Below are 22,430 nucleotides of genomic sequence, written 5' to 3'. Positions count from 1 at the left end.
AGCCCAGGAGGTGGTACAATGTGGCTAGACCTTTGGACTTATAATCAGAAGTCCTGAGTTCAAGCCTTGTGTATGGCATGTGCTAGAGTGATACTCTGGCTGTCTCTCTTGTGTTTACTAAATAAATGTTAAAAAATAAAAACAAAACATCAGTGGCCTGAAGCAGCAAAATCATACATATGGGAGGCCTAGCTCTGTGAAAATGGGGACTGGGGGATAGCATACTGGCTATGCAAAGGACTTTCATGCCTGAAGCTCTGAAGTCCCAGGTTCAGTCCCCAGCACTGCTAGAGCTGGGTAATCCTCTCAGATCTATTTTCCCTCCCACCCCCTTTTCTTTTCTTTTTTTCACCATGGTTTTATTGCTGGAGCTCAGAGCCTACACAATGAATCCACTGCGCCTGACAAAATATTTATTTGTTTGTTCCTTAACAGGACAGAGAGAAAATGAGAGGAGTCGACATAGAAAGGGAGACAGACACGTGCAGACCTGCTTCACCACTTGTGAAGTGGACCCCCTGCAGTAGGGAGCAGGGGCTTGAACCCAGATCCTTACACATGGTGACATGTGCCCTTAACCAGGTGTAACACTGCTCAGCCCCTGTATCTTCCTAATTTAAATTAAAAAAAAAAATTAAATGGAGGGTTGGGGATTGCAACACCCAGGAATGGTTCAGTGGCTTGTGTGTGAAGCCTCAAACTCAATCCCTGGCACCAACTAGCTCCTCTACTTCTCTGGATAAATAAACAAATCTTTAAAAACAACAAAAACCTGGGGGGTCTGAGTGAGTGCAGACACAACCTGAGAAGCAAGGTCCTGATGATTCCTCAAGGACATTTGATTTGCACCTTTGGACAAAGAATTAGCTGCCCGGAGCTTCAGGACTTTGAAGGAACATTTGACACAGCCCCTCCCTTTGCAAATGGAAGGTAGCTGGGAATGGAGACACGTTAGAACTTCCAAAGAAATCAGTCAATCTAAAAAGCCTTTTTCCCCTGGTCCATCAAGGTCTCTGATTTGTTTCTCTAAATCCATTTCTGGTCATCCCTAGGGACAGAAATCTGTTATGGTCAGGAACCCCCATCCCTCAGACTAGAGGGCTGAATAGTCCAGATTTCCCAGAACCAGCCCTACTCTACCACTTTCTTCTTTTTTTTTTTTGTGGCACCAGAGCCTCAGGCATGTACATTTTCATCACTTAGGCCTAGGCTGTCATTTTCATCCACTTTATTTCATATATGCTGACATATATGAAATAAAGCACAAAAGGAAACCATGTGGTGCCACAGCCATGGACGGCAAAGCTCACCCAAACAGGTGAGCTCTCTTCTGGCCTCCATTCTGTCATTTTACTTTTACCAGAGCACTACTCAGCTCAGACTTGTGGTGGTGCTGGGAACTGAACTTAGGGATCTTTGGTGCCTCAGGCCTGAAAGTATTTTTGCATAACTGTTACACTTTCTCCCCAGCCTACTGTGTCATTTTCATGAACACAGTTATGAACACAGGGAGCTTTACAGAGGTAAGAGTATCAGACTGAGTATGCTGGAAGTCTTCATCTCAAAAGAGTTCCTCCTAGCTGACAGGAATGGACAGGATGAAGGGACAATAGGAATGAGAAGTGGGGCTATCTTCTGTGTCTGAAGAACTACATACCATAGCATTTTCAGGGGGAGTATATTAGGTGGGGAAATAGCCATTAGATCAGAAGCAGACACCTGCCTTAGCCCATAACACTTTCTCTGCTGAACACTTTGTCTTCATCTTAGATTCTCAATACTCCATTTGACTGCAGGTTCTCTTGCTTTGCTCACTAAGACTGTATGAAAAGTGTGAATTTCTAAACAGACTTTTGCCACCAAAGTTAGAGCTGGGGCTGAGGGCTGGCATTACAAATCCACCACTCCCAACAGCCATTTTTTCCTTATTTATTTATTTAAAAAATATTTATTTTCCTTTTTGTTACCCTTGTTGTTTTATTGTAATTATTATTGTTGTTCTCGATGTCATTGTTGGATAGGACAGAGAGAAATGGAGAGAGGAGGGGAAGACAGAGAGGGGGAGAGAAAGATAGACACCTGCAGACCTGCTTCACCACCTGTGAAGTGACTCCCCTGCAGGTGGGGAGCCAGGGGCTCGAACTGGGATTCTTACCCTGGTCCTTGTGCTTTGTGCCACATGCGCTTAACCCGCTGCGCTACTGCCCAACTCCCGTTTCTTATTTATTTATTATTGGATAGAAATAGAGAGAGATTGAGAAACAGAGGACACTTGCAGCTCTACTTTACCACTTATGAAGCTTCCCCCCTGCAGGTGGGGACCAGGAGCTTGAACTATGGTCCTTGCACACTGTAGTGTATGTACTTAACCAGGTGCACCACTGCCTGCTCCCACATTGTTTTACTTTCTATTATACTTGATAGGAGGGAAATTGAGAGGGGAGAGGAGATAATGAGGAAAAGAGAAAGACAGACACCTGCAGACCTGCTTCACCGTTTGTGAAGTGTCCCCCCTGCAAGCAGGGAGCAAGGGCTTGAACCTGGGTCCTTGTGCATGATAATATGTATACCTAACTGGGTGCACCACTGGCCAGACCCGGACCCATTCTTTCTCTCTCCTTGTCTCCTGAAGTACCAAGCAGAGGCAGGTGAGTATCAATTATCTTCCTGATGGTCCTAAAAACCTACTTACTTAAGAGGTCACAGTAGAGGAGAGAGCCACAGACCCTTTTCACTCAGACTCACTAGAGGTTTAGGAGACATCAATTTGCTAATCTTCCCCAGTCAGAACAAGAATTAAGTCTGTGTTTGTACACCTGGTTCATTCTCTCACCCATTTGGCCACCTACTAGACAGGAGCGAGGAATCTGATTTTTGTGGCATTCTTTGATAATTTCACTGATCCTGAACTGTGTATGGAGGACCCCCTGTGAGGCTTCTGAATTAGCATGGCAGTGGAGTTACAATAGGTTGTTAAAAAAAAAAAATCATGATGTATTTTTTTCTTATTCTTTTTTTAATACTTTTTTAAAATCTTTATTTATTTGTTTATTGGGTAGAGATAGCCAGAAGTTGAGAGGGAAGAGGGTGATAGAGAAGGGAGAGAAACAGAGAGACAGACACCTGCAACACTGCTTTCACCACTCGCAAAGCTTTCCTCTTGTAGTTGGGGACCAGGGGCTGAACACAAGTCCTTGTGTATTGCAACATGTGCGCTCAACCAGGTGCACAAAAATGCATCATAAACTTTTTTCAACATCCCATAGTAGGTAAAAGGCTACATCCTCCAGGATTAAAAAAAAAATTTATTTATTTATTCCCTTTTGTTGCCCTTGTTTTTCATTGTTGTAGTTATTATAGTCCTTGCACTTTGCACCATGTGTGCTTAACCCACTGCGTTCCCACCTGACTCACCTTTTTTTTAATTAAAAAAATTTTTTTAAAAGATTTTATTTATTTATGAGAAAGATAGGAGGAGAGAGAAAGAAACAGACATCACTCTGGCACATGTGCTGCCAGGAATGTAACTTGGAACCTCATGCTTGAGAGTCCAAAGCTTTACCACTGCGCCACCTCCTGGACCACCTTTTTTTAAAATTTTTTTAAAGAATCTGACTTTTAAAAATTTATTTATTTTCCCTCTTGTTGCCTTGTTTTTTTTAAAAAATATTTTATTTATTAATGAGAAAGATAGGAGAGAAGGAGCCAGACATCACTCGGGTACATGTGCCACCGGGGATTGAACTCAGGACCTCATGCTTAAAAGTACAGTGCATTATCCACTGCACCACCTCCTGGACCACTGTTGCCCTTGTTTTTTATTGTTGTAATTATTGTTGTTGTTACTGATGTCATCTCTGTTGGATAGGACAGAGAGAAATGGAGAGAGGAGGGGAAGACAGAGAGGGGGAGAGAAAGATAGACACCTGTAGACTTGCTTCACCGCTTGTGAAGCAACCCCACCCCTGCAGGTGGGGAGACGGGGTCTCAAACCAGGATCCTTAGGCCGGTCCTTGTGCTTAACCCACTGTGCTACTGCCCATCTCCCCCCCCCCCCTTTTAAAATCAATTCTCTTTCTTACATATTTCATCAAATCCCTAGCCTCTCTGACTACTTATTCTTTTTTTTTTTTTTAAACCAGAGCACTGCTCAGCTCTGGCTTATGGTGTTATGGGGTGAGGGATTGAACCTGGGATTTTGAGTCTCTTTGCACAACCATTATGCTATCTACCTCCACTAGCCTCTCTGTCTTTTCAGATTTCAAGAATTACTGTTCATCTCTTGCCCCAGAGAATGAAAACTCACCCGGGGAATGCACTAGCTTAATCTCCTGCTCTCCATTCCAGGTCTTAATTAAGGTAAGAAACTCAAGAATTTCTTTGTATATGAGGAAATGGAGTCTTAGAAGGAGTGTAGTGTAAGAGTGAAAGCAGGTACCAGGGCTGGCGGAATAGCTCATTTGGATAGTGTGCTGCTTTGCCATGGGAACAACCTGGGCTTTGGCACAGCCCCCACTGCATGGATGGATGTTTCGGTGCTGTGGTCTCTCTCTATCTTCTGTGTCTATCTAATAATAATAATAATTAATAGTAATAAGAAAAACAAACAAACAAAAGCAGGTACTGTGCTTTGTAGTCAGATGGTCCAGGTTCTTAGCTGTGGCAAGATGTTTCTGAGCCTCATTTCTTAATATCTATTTCAAAGGGCTGTGACTTGTTTGCTTGTTTTTTTTTTTTTTTCACCATAGCACTGCTCAGTTTTGGCCATTGGTGATGCCAGAGAACAAACCTAGAAGCTCTTCTACGCAAGTCCTGTGTACGACAGCTGTGCTATTTCCCTGTAGCAAACAGTTATTTTTGAGGGTGAACAAAAGCACTTAGACTAGTACTTGGAACAGAGTTAAGTACTCAGTGAATGTTAGCTATTACTTTATTGAAAACACGTCCCATATTTGCACAATTTCACGGCAGACCTGTTCCATCCTAGGCAGAGTGTCACTTGTCACTGGTTAACATGGAGCAGCCACATGGCACAGGAAGTGGTCCTATGAGGACAAAAATCCCGGTGATATTCTAAGGGATAGATGTAAATGATACCAGGACTCCGAACGGTGGCCAGTGTGCCCCCATTTATGAAGTTTCCCTGGGAGAAGGAGCCCTTCAGTATTCTACAGACCTGGAGACCCTCTTACCTACAGGTCAGAGCCGAGCATGCAGTCAGTCCCCAGCCTTTTACCCTTCTCTACTTTACTACATGCAGCCTGGGTGGAGTATCAATTACTTGAGACTTAAGAACCGTGTATATGAAGGGTTAGATAGCATAATGGTTATGCAAAGAGATTCTCATGCCTGAGGCTCCAAAGTCCTAAATTCAGTCCCCTTCACCACCATAAGCCAAAGCTGAACAATGCTCTGGTAGAAGGAGGAAAAAAAAAAAAAAAAGAAAGAGAAAGAAAGAAAAGAACCATGTATGCTTATGTATAGGAAAGAAAGCTATCTGGATCTTCTGAGAGATCTTAATGAAGTTAAGAGGCCAAAGCTTTGTAAGCAGATCAATTTGAGCTCTAGCTCTGCAGCAAGCAACTGTTTCCCTCTGGGCTCTACCCTCCTCACCTGTATGGATATAGGAGGAGGGAGAGCATAAGGTCTCACTGGATGGCTAATGAGGTAACCAGGTGAGGGAAGGGGGACATTGAGCAATGAGATTAGCACCCAGGAAGCGCTAGTGCTGGCTCACTTTCTGTGTGATCAGGCCTAGGGCTAGGATAAGGACTTGGGGAAGGAGGTGACTCTCAGAACTGAAAGTCTCAGCTACTGAGGCCTGGGTCCCTCCCTGCCTCCCATCCTCCCCAGACCAGCTCCTGGACCCACTTCACCTCCCAGCCCCAGAACTCTACTAAATTGATGAAGCTAAAAGGGTTTGTTCATGTTGGTATATTTAGATGTAAATATAAAACTGTATCACTGTAAGATACTGAAAATGAACATTACAATTATTTTCTGAATCTGACTCAATCCATTGACGTTAAATACAAAATGAAAAGATTGTAAAAATAAGAATATATACATTCAAAGAGCTTATTACAGTATAAAATTATTGAGGTCTGATCAGCTGCCAACCTCATGTGTGATGGGGGGAATGTGGAGTGCTGGGAACTCTGAACTCTGTCCCTGACACACTGGGCTAGGTGAGTCAGAGCAGACAGGGAGATGGTGGGTGAGAGGGAGCAAACCATGATTGCAGAGACTGCCTCAACCAGTCAGAGTTTTTGCAGCTTTCTACTGATACTGAACCCGCCCTGACAGAACCCCAGGATTTGGTGAGGTGGTAAAGTCAGGCAGAAATGGGCATCTGAACAGATAGGGCCAAGTTGCATATGGAAAGAAATTTTCCAGCAAAACAAGAAAGAGCTCTACCTCACTCTTCCTGGGAAAGAATCTCTTGACAGTTTTCTCTCTCACATACCTGGGCTCCCTCCTGTTCCTTCTAAAATGTTGCTGTTGGCTCTGATTGCTCAGTGATTTCATCTCTAACCCCAGATCCCAATCCCTGAGGGAGAGGGAGGAGGGTCTGGAATCACAGTGGAGGTCTATTCTCCAAATTAACAGAGTAAACAGGGAAAGGATCATTAGGTAAGGGCAAGTCATGCTGAGTTAAACCAGTGTCACCACAAACTAGTACCCTTAACTCCAGCAGGCAGCATACCATCCCAGAGGGGTAGAGTCCTTACTGAAGGATGAGTGCCTATGTAGCAGGAGCGTGAAGAGCAGACATCCGTCTGTCCTTCCCCACTGCTCTGCCATCTGACGACAGGAGGCATGATCCCAACCTCAGCTAGTCCAGGATGAACAGAAGAGTCTAAGAAGCAAAGAGTCCTGAACTGCAGCACGGAGCCCCAGGAACATCTACAAAGGAGATCTCTGTGTATATGTATTTATAGAATACGACCATATTATCACATATAATATATATTATATACACACGTACATGTGGACCCACACACATCAGTGCACTTGCGCACACACACACACACACACACACACACACACACACACACACACACACAGAAAGACAGAAAAGACTGGAATACACGTCCCGTGTATAAACGTGCTTGGCACTCCGGACGTTCTCTAGAATATGTAACTTGGTCAAGCTTTCTGGGAAGGAAGGTGGATGCTCACCAAACCTTCCCACGAAATCCTAAAAAGGAAGGGGAAGAGGTGGGAAGGAGACCTCGAGAAGAACAGCATTTGCAAACGGGGGGAGGCAGGTTCCTTCCCCACTTACCTCAGGGGCCCTGGCAAAAACTGATAGCCACAATTTGGTTTTAATAAGGCACAGTTCAATAGCAGGTGCTAGGAATTGAGAACACATTGCTGCTGGCCCTTTCTAGTGGCAGTTTCACCACGTCTATCTAGCCAAAGGGAAAGGCTGCCTGGCGTGCACACGTGCGTTGGGAGACACAATAAAGAGGTTGGTCCATGGCTTGAACGTAACTGATGGCAACCTAGAGGCTCAGCGGTGTCCAGGGTAGTTTAAGGAAGGCTGACCATCAGGCAGGAGGCTCATGGGACAGTTAATGACCCTCCATGGCCAGGAGGCTGTGGGTGGAGGGTACCATGCCCTCCCTCTCTGCGAACTCCAGAATTGCCTTGTAGCAAAAGTAGTACTGCTCAGGGGTCTGGATGCTGAAGGCCCTCTGGGTCCTCATGCGGGACACCGTCTGGAACACATTGAGGGTGCCAAGCTCCTCCAGCTGCGCCAGGCAGATGTCCAGGGAGCAGAAGGTACCTGAAGGAAGAAAACAGTAGTCACTCCTGGGCTTCTTCTTCACTCTCCCTCTCTCTACCCAATACCCCAGACAGGACTGGATAAATAGATCTGAAGGTAGGGTGCCTGGTGGCAGAAAGCCACCTAACTTTAAGCTTGAAAGGACTCAAGGAGAAGGGAGTTCTGGAGGTCAGAGAAATGACAAGAGCATATACAGGACAACACAAGGAGTGGGTGGAAAGGTGACACAGAAACTTTTTTTTTTTTTAACATTTATTTATTCCCTTTTGTTGCCCTTGTTGTTTTATTGTTGTAGTTATTATTATTGTTGTCATCGTTGATGGGATAGGATAGAGAGAAATGGAGAGAGATGAAGGAAGATAGAGATGGGGAGAGAAAGATAGACACCTGTAGACCTGCTTCACCGCTTGTGAAGCAACTCCCCTGCAGGTGGGGAGCCAGGGATTGAACCAGGATCCTTATGCCGGTCCTTGCACTTTCTACTACCTGTGCTTAACCCGCCGCGCTACAGCCCAGCTCCCTGTTTTTTTTTTTTTAATATTTTCTTTTTATTTATTTGTTTATTTATTCCCTTTTGTTGCCCTTGTTGTTTTATTGTTGTAGTTATTATTGTTGTTGTCATTGTTGGATAGGACACAGAGAAATGGAGAGGAGGGGAAAACAGAGAGGGGGAGAGAAAGACAGACACCTGCAGACCTGCTTCACCACCTGTGAAGCGACCCCCCCTGCAGGTGGCTGCCAGGGGCTTGAACCGGGATCCTTGGGCTGATCCTTGTGCTTTTGGCCATGTGCATGCGCTTAACCCTCTGCGCTACCGCCCGACTCTCAGAGAAGCTGTTTTAATCCCAGGCATAACAATAGCATCTCGACAGTGGGTCCTAATCTGCAAAGACTATAAATTTCCCAGACCCCTAACATAAACCTATACTTGCCCCCTCCCCCCTGTTGGTATGCTTCTAAATTCTGCTTATAAGAAAACACAAGTACAACCTGAAATGGAATTGGAATATCGTACCAAAGTAAAAGACTCTGGGGTGCGTGGGTGGGGAGAATACAGGTCCATGAAGGGTGATAGAGGACCTAATGGGGGTTGTATTGTTATATGGGAAATTGGGGAATGTTATGCATGTACAAACTATTGTATTTACTGTTGAATATAAAACATTAATTCCCCAATAAATAAATAAATAAATAAAAAGACCTTCTGTATTGATCATCACATTAGGTTCGCTTGTATTACTTACGATGTGGTCTATTTACATAAACACTGTTTTACCTGGTCCCACCCTGCCTGCAGGGTATTGGTTTAATCCCTACTGGTTAGATTGAAGCTTTCTATGTTCTGCTGGCGCTCTTTTTTTTGCTCCGCCCCCTCTCCCAGTCATTTTCCTTTCCCTTGACACTTCGGGTGAAGAGATGCATAAAAGGCGATGTATTTGATTAATAAACGAGATACTGCTTTCCAGCTCAGCCATGAGTCCCTGGTCGTCTCTCTACTGCCCATGAAGCTAGTCCAGCCCGGCAAATGGCGCCCAAACAGGGACTGGCACCCCCCAGCCTGTGAACTAGGAAGGCCGGTAGATCCTGCAATGCACATTTCCTCAAGGCAAAAGGCTCTTACTGGCTCCAAACTGGAGGGCGCAGCATGGGGGAGATGGGGGGGCCTTCAGGGAGGCAAACCCCCAGGAAGGGGAAGGGAAAGCAATAGGCACAAAGTTGAACTGGGTGGGACTGACCATGCTGGTGAGCTACGGAAAGCATCAACCTCTAGAGGGCTTGGTTCTGACATGCATCTTCTGGCTAGCACAAAGGATGCCAAAAAGACACTCAAGAGGAATTTCTTCGTGGCAAAACACCATACATGGATCAAATTTTTGAAAATTAGCAGCTACGGGGGTGGGGCAGGGCAGACAGTGGCACACATCACCACGCATGAGAACCCAGTTCAGGGCCCCACTCCCCACCTGCAGGGGGAAAGCTTCTTGAGCTGTAAAAAATATTGCAGATGTCTCTCTTTCTCTCTCTCAATTTTTCTCTGTCCTATCAAATTAGATAAATAAAATAAAACTGGGAGCTATGACTTTTGTTAGTCACCACCTCTTCCATGCTGAGAGCTGCATCAGGGCATTACCTGTCCTGCCAATGCCTGCACTGCAATGGACCACAATGGGCGGTTCTGGGCACTGCCCTTTGGAGCGCGCTCCTATGCTGCCCACAGCCAGCCTCTGCTGGTTCCTGACCACTCTTAAAAAATCAATGAGGGATGCTGCTGAGGAAGGGACACCGTAGTCTGGCCAGCTCAGGAACTGGAAGTGGGTCACCTGGCGTTTCTGTCGCTCCTTGAATGAGAAAAGAAAGCAGAAGTTTAATGAGGTCACGTTGGTGTGCCCTTGACAGCTGTCAGCTTTTTCAGTCTCAACTTCTGGAATGGTATACCCAGAACCAAGGTTCTGGCTTGCCTCCCACCTTCAGCTGTCTCCACAGGTGCTTCCCAGTGTCTGGAGAATGCAGAATTGAGATCTCTTCCAGGTTTTATTCCTAATCCCTACAACTATTGTCTTGAGATAGTGTGGCTCATATTGGCTCTGAGCTGACTATCTTGATCCTGTTCCCAGAGAAATGGAAGCAAGTTGTAAGCTACCTGGAATCCTGCCTATTCCCTCTGGAGATTAAAAAAAAAAAAAAAATTTTTTTATTATCTTTATTTTATTTACTGGACAGAGACAGCCAGAAATCTAGAGGGAAGGGGATGATAGAGAGGGAGAAACAGATACCTACAACACTGCTTCACCACTTGCAAAGCATTCCCCTTGCAGGTGGGGACTGGGGGCTTGAACCCAGGTCCTTGCACATTGTAACATGTGCACTCAATAAGGTGTGCCACCACCTGGTCCTGATTTTTTTTTTTTTAAAAAGATCTCCTTGATGTAAAGATTTTATCCCACAACTCAAAAAAGTGAGAAAACAGGAAAACTGAACTTACTTCTGTGTTGTGAATTTCTAGCATTGTTTTCTTATAATGGTTCATGTTCTCCACGCCCAGATTGGTCACTGTGAGGAAGCCAAATCGGATCCGAGAGTCTTTTTCAAGTGGCCAGTACTGGCCACACTTTCTTCTGCCGCCCTCCTCAAAGCTGAAGATACACAAAGTAAGATTAGCCTTCCATCCTCCCTCTCCAAAGCAGTGACCCTGTTTTTCTCTAGGCATATCTCTAATTCCCTAATGATTATCTCCAGTGTTGCCTCTAACTTATATATACCCTTGCATCTTGGCAAAAAACAAAAACAAAAAAAAGGGGGGGGGAATCTTTTCATTCTAAATCCATGTAGCGACAGCTCAAGTTGTGGATGGATTCATTTAGCACATGTCTGTTTAGCATTTGCTTCATCATTTGGTCTGTTCTCAATCCTGGTACCTCTAGGTAGCCCTCATGCACCTGTGATAAATACTGGTTGGACAGAGACAAAAAAAAAAAAAAGTGTGGTGGATCAGACTGGATTCTCTGCCTTGGTTCATCCTCTTCCATCATAATAGCCCCTGAGGGGGCCTGGCGGTAGCACAGTGGGTTAAGCACACGTGGCGCAAAGCACAAGGACCAGCGTAAGGATCCAGGTTCCAGCTCCCTGGCTCCCCACCTGCAGGGGGGTTCATTCACAAGCGGTGAAGCAGGTCTGCGGGTGTCTTTCTCTCCCCCACTCTTGACTTCTCTCTGTTTTAGCCAACAACAACAACAGTAATGGCAACATTAACAACAAGGGCAACAAAATGGGGAAAAAAGGGCCTGTAGGAGCAGTGGATTTGTAGTGCAGGCACCGAGTCCCAGAGATAACCCTGGAGGCAAAAAAAAAAAAAAATTTAAGTAAAAAATAAAAATAACAGCTGCTGACAGAGAGGTGGTGTAGCCTGTCCTAGGGAAGCAGCAGGAAGTGTGCATACACGTACTGATGGCTCTGTGGTACTCTTGAGATGGTACCTCTCTCACTGTCTCCTCTCGGGTTCTAACAGTGCTCTGAGGAAAGAAACTGAGTAAATATGCTCATTACACTTTTTTCCTCCTCATCTGAGGTAGGTTACAATTATCAGAATAATGATGGTACCAATGAAACCGGCGATTGAAGTTTTGGTGAATTCATAGACCAACACTACAAAAATATTCCTTTGTTCTAGACTGTTCTGCCTGACTTCCTGACTTTTACCTCTTTTCTACAGTTCTCCTTCAGGTGGAAATATGAACAAGGAGCAAAATGGTAAAAAATAGCAAGGGACAGGACAGCGAAGTGGAACTTGCAATTCAAATCCAGCACAGAGGTGCCCTTTGGAAGGAGGGATCAGACTAACGGTGAACTGCCACTTACAGTGTCTTCCTGTTGTTGCTAGCATACAGAAGTGGCAGATGATTTTTCTACATTATTTAATTTCAATGACTCTAATAAGTTCTTAATAACTTGGTGTGTGCGTGTGTTTTGCCTCCAGGGTTATCACAGGGCTCGCTGCCTACACCATGAATCCACTGCTCCTGGAAGCCATTTCCCCTCCATTTTGTTGCCCTTGTTGCTGTCGTTATTGTTGCCACTGATATTGTTGTTGCTGGATTGGACAGAGATAAATAGAGAGAGAAGAGGAGACAAAGAAGGGGAGAGAAAGATAAGACACCTGCAGACCTGCTTCACCACTTGTGAAGCGACTCCCCTGAAGGTAGGGAGCTGCAGGCTTGAACTGGGATCCTTATGCCAGTCCCTGCGCTTTGTGCTGTGTGCGCTTAACCCGTGATACCGCCAGACCCCTGTGTATTCTGTTTAAAAAAAAAAGCAAATTACCCATGTTTCCCAGTACTTCCTTTGTGGTTAAGGCCATGCCTCAGAATAGGTCATAACTGGCAGAAAGCCATGAATCAAAGCTTTAAGGCATTAGATCTAGCCATCTTAATTATACCCTGGCAGTTAAGGAAAAAGAGACATTTTATTTATTGTTATTATTTTTAGCTAGAGCAACACTCAGCTCTAGCTTATTGTAGTGCAGGGGACTGAAGCTGGGACTTCAGAGTCTCAATATGAAAGTCCTTTGCAGAAACACTGCTCTCTCCCCACCGCTGCCCCCCCCACCCAGCTAAAGAAAAGTTAAGACAACTCAAAACTCTTTGCAACTGCTTTCCTAATCAGTGTGTGTGTATATATATATGTGTGTATATATATATATACACACACACACATATATATATACATATATATATTCCCTTTTGTTGCCCTTGTTTTATTGTTGTTATTGATGTCGTTGTTGTTGGATAGGACAGAGAGAAATGGAGAGAGGAGGGGAAGACAGAGAGGGGGAGAGAAAGATAGACACCGGCAGACCTGCTTCACCGCCTGTGAAGTGACTCCCCTGCAGGTGGGGAGCCAGGGGCTCACACCAGATCCTTATGCCAGTCCTTTCACTTTGTGCACATGCACCACCCGTGCTTATCCCGCTGCGCTACCGCCTGACTCCCCTAGTCACTGTTTCTAAGTGATGTGACTAAACTCCCTATTTGATTGACCCATGGCTGGGAGACAGGATGGAAATGGAGCACAATGAAAAGAAAGAGGCTTAACTCACCGAGTGGTCATGACAATCACCAAGACTTTTTGCTCCCACACCATCAACCAGAAATCACGGTAAGTATTCTCCAAAGGGCCTGGAATGGAGAAGACAAGAGACGTGACCGTCGGAAGCACTTCTTTCCTGCTTAGGCTCTTGTGGTTTCTCCCCAGCCACTAACCTCAAAGTACCCATGCAGGCTTCTTGCTTTATCTCTGCTATCAGCATCATACAGGAGAGTTAAAAATACACAGTCTCTTCACAGGCTGTGAAGCAGGTCTGCAGGTGTCTATCTTTCTCTCCCCCTGTCTTCCTCTCCTCTCTCTATGTCTCTCTGTCCTATCCAACAACAACGGCATCAATAACAACAATAAAAACTATAACAATAAAACAAGGGCAACAAAAGGGGGCAATATCAAATAAAAAAAAAATAAATAAAAGGAATACACAGTCTAGGAGTTGGGTGGTAGCGTAGCGGGTTAAGCGCACGTGGCGCAAAGCGCAAGGACTGGCCTAAGGACTGCAGGGGAGTCAGTCGCTTCACAGGCAGTGAAGCACGTCTGCAGGTGTCTGTCTTTCTCTCCCCTTCTCTCTCTTCCCCTCCTTTTTCCATTTCTCTCTGTCCTAACAATGACATCAATAACAATAATAACTATAACAATAAAAGCAACAAGGGCAACAAAAAGGAATAAATAAATATTTTAAAAAAGAAATACACAGTCTGTGGTACAGACACCATGTGGCCCAGCGGGTAGAGTGCAGAACTAGCATGCAAGAGGTCCTGGGTTTGAGAGTCTGCGTTACATTTGCCAAAGTGATGCTCTGATTCTCTCTCTTGTTAGTACATAAATAAATCTTGTATTTAAAAAAAAATAGGGAGAAAAGAAATGCACCATCTGCATCTTACAAGCTCCCAGGTGAGCTCTAAGTAGGTTAGGGTCTGAGAAGCAGAGTTAGGAAGCCTCTGGGAGTTTTGTCATCAGGGCTTCAGCTACCACACCCAGACCGAGTATGTTATCTGTGTTTGTTTTGCTGTTCCCACTTTAACTCAGGCTGGTAATGGCCAGCTGCCTGCTGAACCATTCCCCTTTCCTGCTGCATCATCTGCTCAGATTCAGTATGCTGGCAAGTAGTCTCCTCCCTCAAAATCAGCGCCATTGCCCTACTTTCCCAGCTCTGCAAGCGGTACTGACATGCTCAAATCACTTGTCTTCAAAAGTGAGAGTCTACTGACTTACTCATTCTTGGCTTCCCAGAAACAGCCGCCTTGTCCCAGAGGCATTTGCCTCTGACATGACTTTTGTTTGTATGCTTTTGCCCATACTTCCGGCCCAGCCCAGCCTCCCAGCTTATATTTAATGCTTTAAAGAACATTTTTATTTATTTATTTTTTGGTCTAAGCCACTGTTGTACCATGTATATTACTTTTCTGAGTAAGTTTTTTTTCTCCTCCAGTTTGTTTTTTGACACCCAATGTCCTTTTGCTCGTTCTGAATATTGATAATCACTCTGGGAAGACATATACATGTATTCACTTCTGCCACTGTGCCTTTGTTCAGACTGTTCTCTCTCCCCTCCAGTGTCATCACTGTCTACCTGTTTGCAAGTGCTACTGCTTCCTTGAAGCTTCCTCTCCTCTCAGCTCTTGCAAATACAGATGGATAGGATGGCTTAACTGTTGAGTGTATAAAATAGCATCAGTCATATAACTGTGGGAATTTTGTCTCAGAAAACATGGTGCTGAAGCCCAGGGTCATGTCATCACAAGGATATGTTCCTGTAAGGTGATTATGCTTAGTGAAGTAAGGAAGTGAATGACAACTACCGAATTTTTATTCCTATGTGCAATGCAGAAAATTAAAACACATCAACTTGTAAAAAAAAAAAAAAAAGAGTGACCAAGAGAAGAGACCAAGTGTGGCAAACATTTAGCTATTAGATCGTCCTGTTCACTTCTCCCTTTTCTTTTAATTTATTTTTTATTAGTGATTTTATAATGGTCAAGACCACAGGGTATGGCTTCACACTGCACCCACTATCACAGATCTGTGAGACTTTTTCCTATAGGTTTCAGCTTTCTTATAATAAAAAAAAAGAAAAAAGAAAAAAGAAGTGGGGCAGGCAGTGGCACACCGGTTTAAGCACACACAGTTCGAAGCACAAAGACCCTCACAAGAATCTCAGTTCAAGCCCCTGGATTCTCACCCGCAGAGGGGGTCACTTCACAAGCAGTGAAGCAGGTCTGCAGGTATCTCTCTGTCTCTCTCCCCTATCTTTCCTCTCTCAATTTCTCTCTGTCCTATCCAATAAAAAAGAAAAGAAAAACTGGCCACTAGGAGCAGTAGATTTGTAGTGCTGGCACTGAGCCCCAGCAATAACCCTGGAGGGAAAAAAAAAAAGTGAGCAAGCTGTCTCTAAGACTGTGAGAACAGTGGAGGTTACTGTGGAACAGGAGTGGGTTGGGTGGGTCAAAGAACTTTGGTGGTGGTGTACAACTATAACACTATCATCTATAATCTTATTTTCTTATTATCTTATTTATTTACTGGATAGAGACAGTCAGAAATCAAGAGGGAAGGGGGAAATAGAAAGAGAGACAGAGAGACACCTGCTTCACCACCAGCATAGTTTCCCCCTTGCAAGTGGGGGGCTGAGGACTAGAACCTGGAAGCATGGCCTTGTAATAAGTGTGCTCAAGCAGGTGTGCCACTACAGCCCTATAATCTTATGAACCATTACTAATCACTAATTAAAAACTTCTTTAAAAGGCCATGTTCTTTGGTTGTTTTATTTTTAATAAAGGTTTATTCATTAATAAGGGCAAGAGAAGAGAGAGAGAGAGGCAGAAAGAGAATCAGAGCATCACTCTGGCACACAGGATGTCGGAGATTAAAGCCTGGGACCAAAAGCTTTATCCAGACCATTTTAATTAAAAAATTGTTGTTGTTGTTTGTTGCCATGTTCTTTTATAGTTAGAACCTGCTCAGGAGCTGGGAAGTCAGCAAAAAGTTTACATAACCATTATGTTATCTCTTGGCCTCATTCAGCAATAATTTTGAAAATAACATGTGGGCTTTTTCAGTCTATGGAATAACAATGAAGAATGATAACTTCTTGTACTTTTCCAGTGCTCCCTCCTCCATTCCCCCACTTTCAGGGAAGCAGGGCAAAAACAAAAGTTTATTTGTCCTGGAATTCTACGGGTTTCACTGCCATGTTTACTGATACCTTTTAGCAAGTATTAACATTTTATGATACTAGAATCCTCTCGTTAAGAAGTGAACAGTGACAGAACCATGAGGCCTTGAAAACTAGCTAAATATCTAGTAAGAGAGGATTACTTAGATTATGGCATGTCCTTAATTTAAGTAGTCCATAAAGTTGACATGGTAAGCTCTGCCCTTTTTGCTATGAAAGAGTCATAAGGAGGCTCTGGGCTCCACCCTTGGTACATGTGAGAGCAACAAAGACAACCCAAATGGAACTCCAAGGATGGCAGAGTGGTGCTCTGGTCTGTCTGTCTCTCACACTCACCTCCCAATAAAACAGAACATGAACTTAGGATGGGAAGAGGGCTCAGCGATAGAGCACATGCATGAGACCCTGAGTTTGATCTCTGATACTGCAATGCAAGGAAGGCAAATACTTTATCTGCTGTGCCACCTCCGAGGACACACCAGCACATCTCTAAGACAGTAGTTATACCCATTCAAATACTGGTCTCAATCTATGAGCAGTTCCATAGTCGTTCATAGCCATAAAAGGTCTCCTGGCCAATAAATGATTTCCCATGCCCTTGGTTGGCAGTGCCAACAGAGATAAAAATCAGTGACAGTGCTGTGTAATTAACTAGAGAGAGACATGCAGTGTGAATCTGTGCAGAGAGTTTCAAATTTATTGATACAGCATCACCACACTTCACCTCTGCCTTCCAAAATATCCCCCAATTTTATGGAAGGCTACGGTCCTCAAGTTACCCCTTGTTTTAAATATTATATGAGCTTCATAGCCAGGGAGGATGTTCAGTAGAGAGAGTCCTAGACTAGCAAGAATGAGGTCCTAAGTTTGAGCCCTCTCTCACTCTTTCTGTATGCTTTGTGTGATCTCTCTCACTCTTTCTGTATGCTTTGTGTGATCTCTCTCACTCTTTCTGCCTCTCATAAAATCATACTATTATTTTGGGGAAAAAATACAATAATCTGGTGCAAACCAGCTTAAGAGAGGTAATCCAACTTACCTTGGGTACCAATGTAAGCATTCTTCTGCTTGTATCCATCCATGAAACTGGCATTAATGTAATCTGTCTAATGATAAAAAGGAAATATCATTGTAGTTGTGTGAGAGACCATTTGTGTGCATAGACAAATGATGTGATAGATAAAAAAAGCCAGGTATGGCTGTTCACTTCTTGTCTGACAGAAAATGAGTGAAGGGGCCAATTTGTTTATTTATTTACTTATTATTATTACCTCCAGGATTATCACTGGAGCTCAGTGCCTGCACTATGAATCCTCAGCTCCTGGAGGCCATTTCCCCCATTTTGTTGCCCTTGTTGTTGTTGTTATTGCTATTATTGTTGGATAGGACAGAGAGAAATCGAGAAAGGAGGGGAAGACAGAAAGGGGGAGAGAAAGACAGATACCTGCAGACCTGCTTCATTGCTTGTGAGCTGGGGAGCTGGGGGCTGCTCGAACTGGGATCCTTGCGTGGGTCCTTGCACTTCACTCCATGCGCTTAACCCACTGTACTACCACCTGACCCTCATTATTATTTTTTTTTTATAACAAAAAACACTGTTGCACTCTGGTTTGTAGTGGTACAGGGGATTGAACCTGGGGCTTCAGCGTCTCAAGCATGAAAGCCCTTTACATAGCCATTATGCTGTGTCCCCACACAGGGCAAATTAAAAACTTCACTTTCCATTAGTGTTACTGGGATGACTGGACAGCAACATACAGAAAGATCAACCTAACCTGCCTTCATCATACCAAAACAAAAACTAACCCAAAATGGATCACAGAATTAAAGTTTAACAGTCAAAACTACAAATCTTGAAGAAAATACTGAGGACCTAGGAGTAAAATAGGATCAAATATTTATTATGGTGAGTTAGGAAAAATCTTTTTAGTAACAATAACAAAAGTACAAGCAATAAAAGGAAAGACCAACTGAATTACATTACAATTTAAGAATATTTGCTTCAAAGGACACCATCAAGAAAGTAAATACGGAGTCGGGTGGTAGCGCAGCGGGTTAAGCGCAGGTGGCGCAAAGTGCGAGGACCAGTGTAAGGATCCTGGTTCGAACCCCCAGCTCCACACCCGTAGGGGAGTTGCTTCACAGGCGGTGAAGCAGGTCTGCAAGTGTCTGTCTTTCTCTCCCCCTCCGTCTTCACCTCCTCTCTCCATTTCTCTCTGTCCTATCCAACAATGATGACATCAATAAAAACAATAAGAACTACAACAATAAAACAAGGGCAACAAAAAGGGAATAAATAAATAAATGTTAAAAGAAAAGAAAAGAAAGTAAATAAATAGCCCAGAGATGGGGTGGTGGCACACTGGGTTGACTGCACACATCACCATAGCACAAGGAGCTGGATTCAAGCCCCTGGTCCCACCTGTAGGGAGTAAGCTTCATAAGAGGTGAAGCAGTGCTGCAGGGGTCTCTCTCTCTCACTATTCCCCCCCTCAATTTCTGTCTGTCCTTTCAAATAAACAAATAACTCACAGAATGCATATATTTGACAATGGACTTTTATCTAAAATATATAAAGCTACGAAGAGACAAAAGAATCAGCGCATGGGATTGCAGAAGAGGTTCCAGGCTCAATCTCCACCAACAGAGTTGAGCAGTGTTCTGATACAATAAGTAACTAATATAATAAAACTGGCCTGGAAGGTGGCACAATGAATAAAATGTGGACTCTCAAGTATAAGGCCCTGAGTTCAATCCCTAGATTGCATGTACTAAAATGATGCTCTGGTTCTCTCTCTCTCAACTAAATCTTTAAAGTAATAACGTGTGTGTGTGTGTGTGTGTGTGTGTGTGTACACTCAATAGCAAAAAGACAACCCAATTAAAGGATCTGAATATTCTCCATGGGAGATAAACTAATGGTCAAGAACACAGACAAGATGCTCAGCACCATTAGCCATTGGGGGAATTCAGACTTAAACCGTAACAAGACACCACTTCACACTTACCAGATGGTTGCAGGTAAAAGACAGTGACAGTATCTCTTCTCTGTCTCTGTCTCTATCCCTGTCTCATTAAAAAATAAAGCAAATAGGGGGTCGGGCGGTGGCGCAGTGGGTTAAGCGCATGTGGCGCAAAGCGCAGGGACCGGCTTAAGGATCCTGGTTCGAGCCCCCGGCTCCCCACCTGCAGGGGAGTCGCTTCACAGGTGGTGAAGCAGGTCTGCAGGTGTCTATCTTTCTTTCTCCCTCTCTGTCTTCCCCTCCTCTCTCCATTTCTCTCTGTCCTATCCAACAACGAATTGCGTGAACAAGGGCAATAATAATAATAACCACAACAAAGCTACAACAAGGGCAACAAAAGGGGGGAAAAATGGCCTCCAGGAGCAGTGGATTCATGGTGCCGGCACCGAGCCCAGCAATAACCCTGGAGGAGGAAAAAAAAAATAAATAAGTAAAGCAAATAAATGAAAGATAATGATAAATGATGGGAAGAATTTCAAAAAATCAGAGCCTTCATACACTGCTAGTGGCAACATAAAATGGTACACTGACTGTCTTTTTTATTTTGGATATACAGAGAGGAATGGAGGAGGGAGAGAGCTACCTGCAGCACTACTTCACCACTCATGAAGCGTCCCTCTGCAGGCAGTGTCTCAGCGCTTGAGTCCAGGTCCTTGTGCACTATAATGTGTGCACTCTAGTGGGTGTGTCACCACTTGGCCTCTGCATTGGCTTTGGAAAAGAGCCTAAAGTTTAATAAACAGAGCTACCTATCATTCAATGACTCCATTCATACAGGAATTAAAAAACATATGCATTAAAAAATTTCTAGACAAATATACATGGCAGGCTTTTCCTAGGTCAAAAAGCAGAAAAATAAAACTCAAATGTTTTTTGATTAATTAATGGATAAATAAAAGTTTGGTATGTTCACCCATGGATTTTATTTTATTTTTTTTCTCTAGAGCACTGCTCAGCTCTGGCTTATGGTCGTGCTGGAGATTGAACCTGGGATCCCAGAGCCTCAGGCATGAGAGTCTTTTTGCATAACCACTATGCTATCTCCTCCACTGGTGGCATATTTTTTCAGCAGTATAAAAGGAGTGCACATGTGATACCATTGAGCAGCTTCCCCAGCTCATATTTTATATTCTGCACACTGAGAGAGAGAGAGAGAGAGAGAGAGAGAGAATTGTTCATAATCCATGGAATAAATTCCTTGGTGCTACCCATGGTGCTCCCATGTGGTGCAGGGGGTCAAGACCCGGCGCTAATGCATAGTGCGGCACTCTATTCACTGGGCTGTCTCTTGGCCCCTGCATTGTACCCTCTAAGTGGGAGAATGGGTTGGTACATATAAACTATTTCTTTTTTTTATTATTATTATTGAATAGAGACAGCTGTAAATTGAGAGAAAGAGGGAGATAGAGGGACAGAGACAGAGCACTGCTTCACCACTTGTGAAGCTTTCCCCCTGCAGTGGGGACTTGGGGCTTTAATCCAGGTCCCTGCACATTGTAATGTATATACTATTTCAATAAATCTATTATTTGCCAAAATGAAGCAGTGTTTCAGCTCACAGCACTGCAGCTCAGGACCAGAAGGGAGGCAAGACAAGCTTAACCTGAGCAGGAACACTGCGTCCGTGAAGGTTAAGTGTGAGCAGAGAGGAAGAAAGCTACACTTGCTACCCAGGACCGCCAGGGTATATGCCAACCCCCAGGCTCCATTACCACCTGACTAACACAAAGCAACTTCTGTGAGACTCAGCAGTCTCAATGAATAGTTCCTGACTTACTCTCTCTTCAGGGTCCCCGCCCCCCATAACCCATGTCCTCAGTCTTATTTCAGAATCACTTTTTATTATGCTTTTTCACTAGAGCACTCACTGCCAGCATCCTTAAAACAGGCTGAACAAAAAGAAACATGGAAGCAGTTAGCATAGAGAGCAGAGGGTGTGGACGGTTACAGGTGGGTAAAAGAAAAAGCTACAACAGCAAACAAAGAAAAACCCATACTCCACTCCATACAAAGGAAACCAAGCACTTAGGTTACGGAGGGAGTATAGTCAATGAAACTGTGACAGACACCCTTATAATCTCAGGGGGGAAAGCCGGTGCACAACTCACTAACAAACCTGAATCCTCTGTTTATTATGAGAATAAAGCCTCTGCTGATGTTTGCAGTAATGAGATGGGTGATAACTAGTGATCATCTACAGATTAACTACATCCATCTGTATGTATATATACAGATATAAATATATATATGTCTATTATATAAATATATATATTAAACCAGAGCACTGCTCAGGTCTGGTTTTTGGTGAGGCAGGGGATTGAACTCAGAACTTTGAAGGCTCAGGCATAAGTCTCTTTGTATAACCTTTATGTTATCTCCCCCATTCCTACAAATAATTTTCTGAATACTAGATACCATTCAAGGCACTGGAGAGAAAACAGTGATGATGGCAGAAAAACACAGAGATCTCTGACTCCAGAGTCACAATTCAATGCTTGTACTCCACTCTTTCAAAGACGTCCAGGTCATGAAAGCACGAATTACGTTGATGGCACACCTTCATCAGTCAGGCTCTTAGCTAATGCTTGTGCAGGAAAGCCTTCCAAGGACCCTGGATAGGCTTATGGATTCTGTTTATATGATTAAAACATTAGGGTCAAGAGATAAAAACCACTAGGGACCTCACCACATAGAAGACAATGTTTTCCCCAAAAGTTATCTCCCAGGGGCGGGGTGTAAGCACACACATTACAGTGCACAAGACCCTGGATTCAAGCCCCTAGTCCCCTACAGGCGGAAGCTTCATAAGTATGCTGCATATCCCCTCCCCTTCCCAATTTCT

General features: G+C 44.0%; 1 protein-coding gene across 1 annotated transcript in view; it reads right to left on the bottom strand.

Annotated features, from left to right (window-relative positions):
• Positions 1-4,912: 4,912 nt before the first annotated feature.
• The window catches only part of PTPN9 (protein tyrosine phosphatase non-receptor type 9), a 97,685-nt gene continuing 80,167 nt past the window's right edge, over positions 4,913-22,430 (bottom strand). The window contains exons 9-13 of the mRNA XM_060174738.1: positions 17,605-17,671; positions 13,386-13,464; positions 10,776-10,926; positions 9,924-10,131; positions 4,913-7,792 (exon numbers count right to left, since the gene is read on the bottom strand). Of these exons, the coding sequence (XP_060030721.1) occupies positions 7,578-7,792; positions 9,924-10,131; positions 10,776-10,926; positions 13,386-13,464; positions 17,605-17,671 (720 nt within the window). The 3' untranslated portion in view covers positions 4,913-7,577. The remainder of the gene's footprint in view (positions 7,793-9,923; positions 10,132-10,775; positions 10,927-13,385; positions 13,465-17,604; positions 17,672-22,430) is intronic.

Source organism: Erinaceus europaeus, chromosome 16 (genome assembly GCF_950295315.1).
Source record: "Erinaceus europaeus chromosome 16, mEriEur2.1, whole genome shotgun sequence".
Classification (NCBI taxonomy): domain Eukaryota; kingdom Metazoa; phylum Chordata; class Mammalia; order Eulipotyphla; family Erinaceidae; genus Erinaceus; species Erinaceus europaeus.
This window is presented reverse-complemented; position numbering and strand designations above follow the sequence as displayed.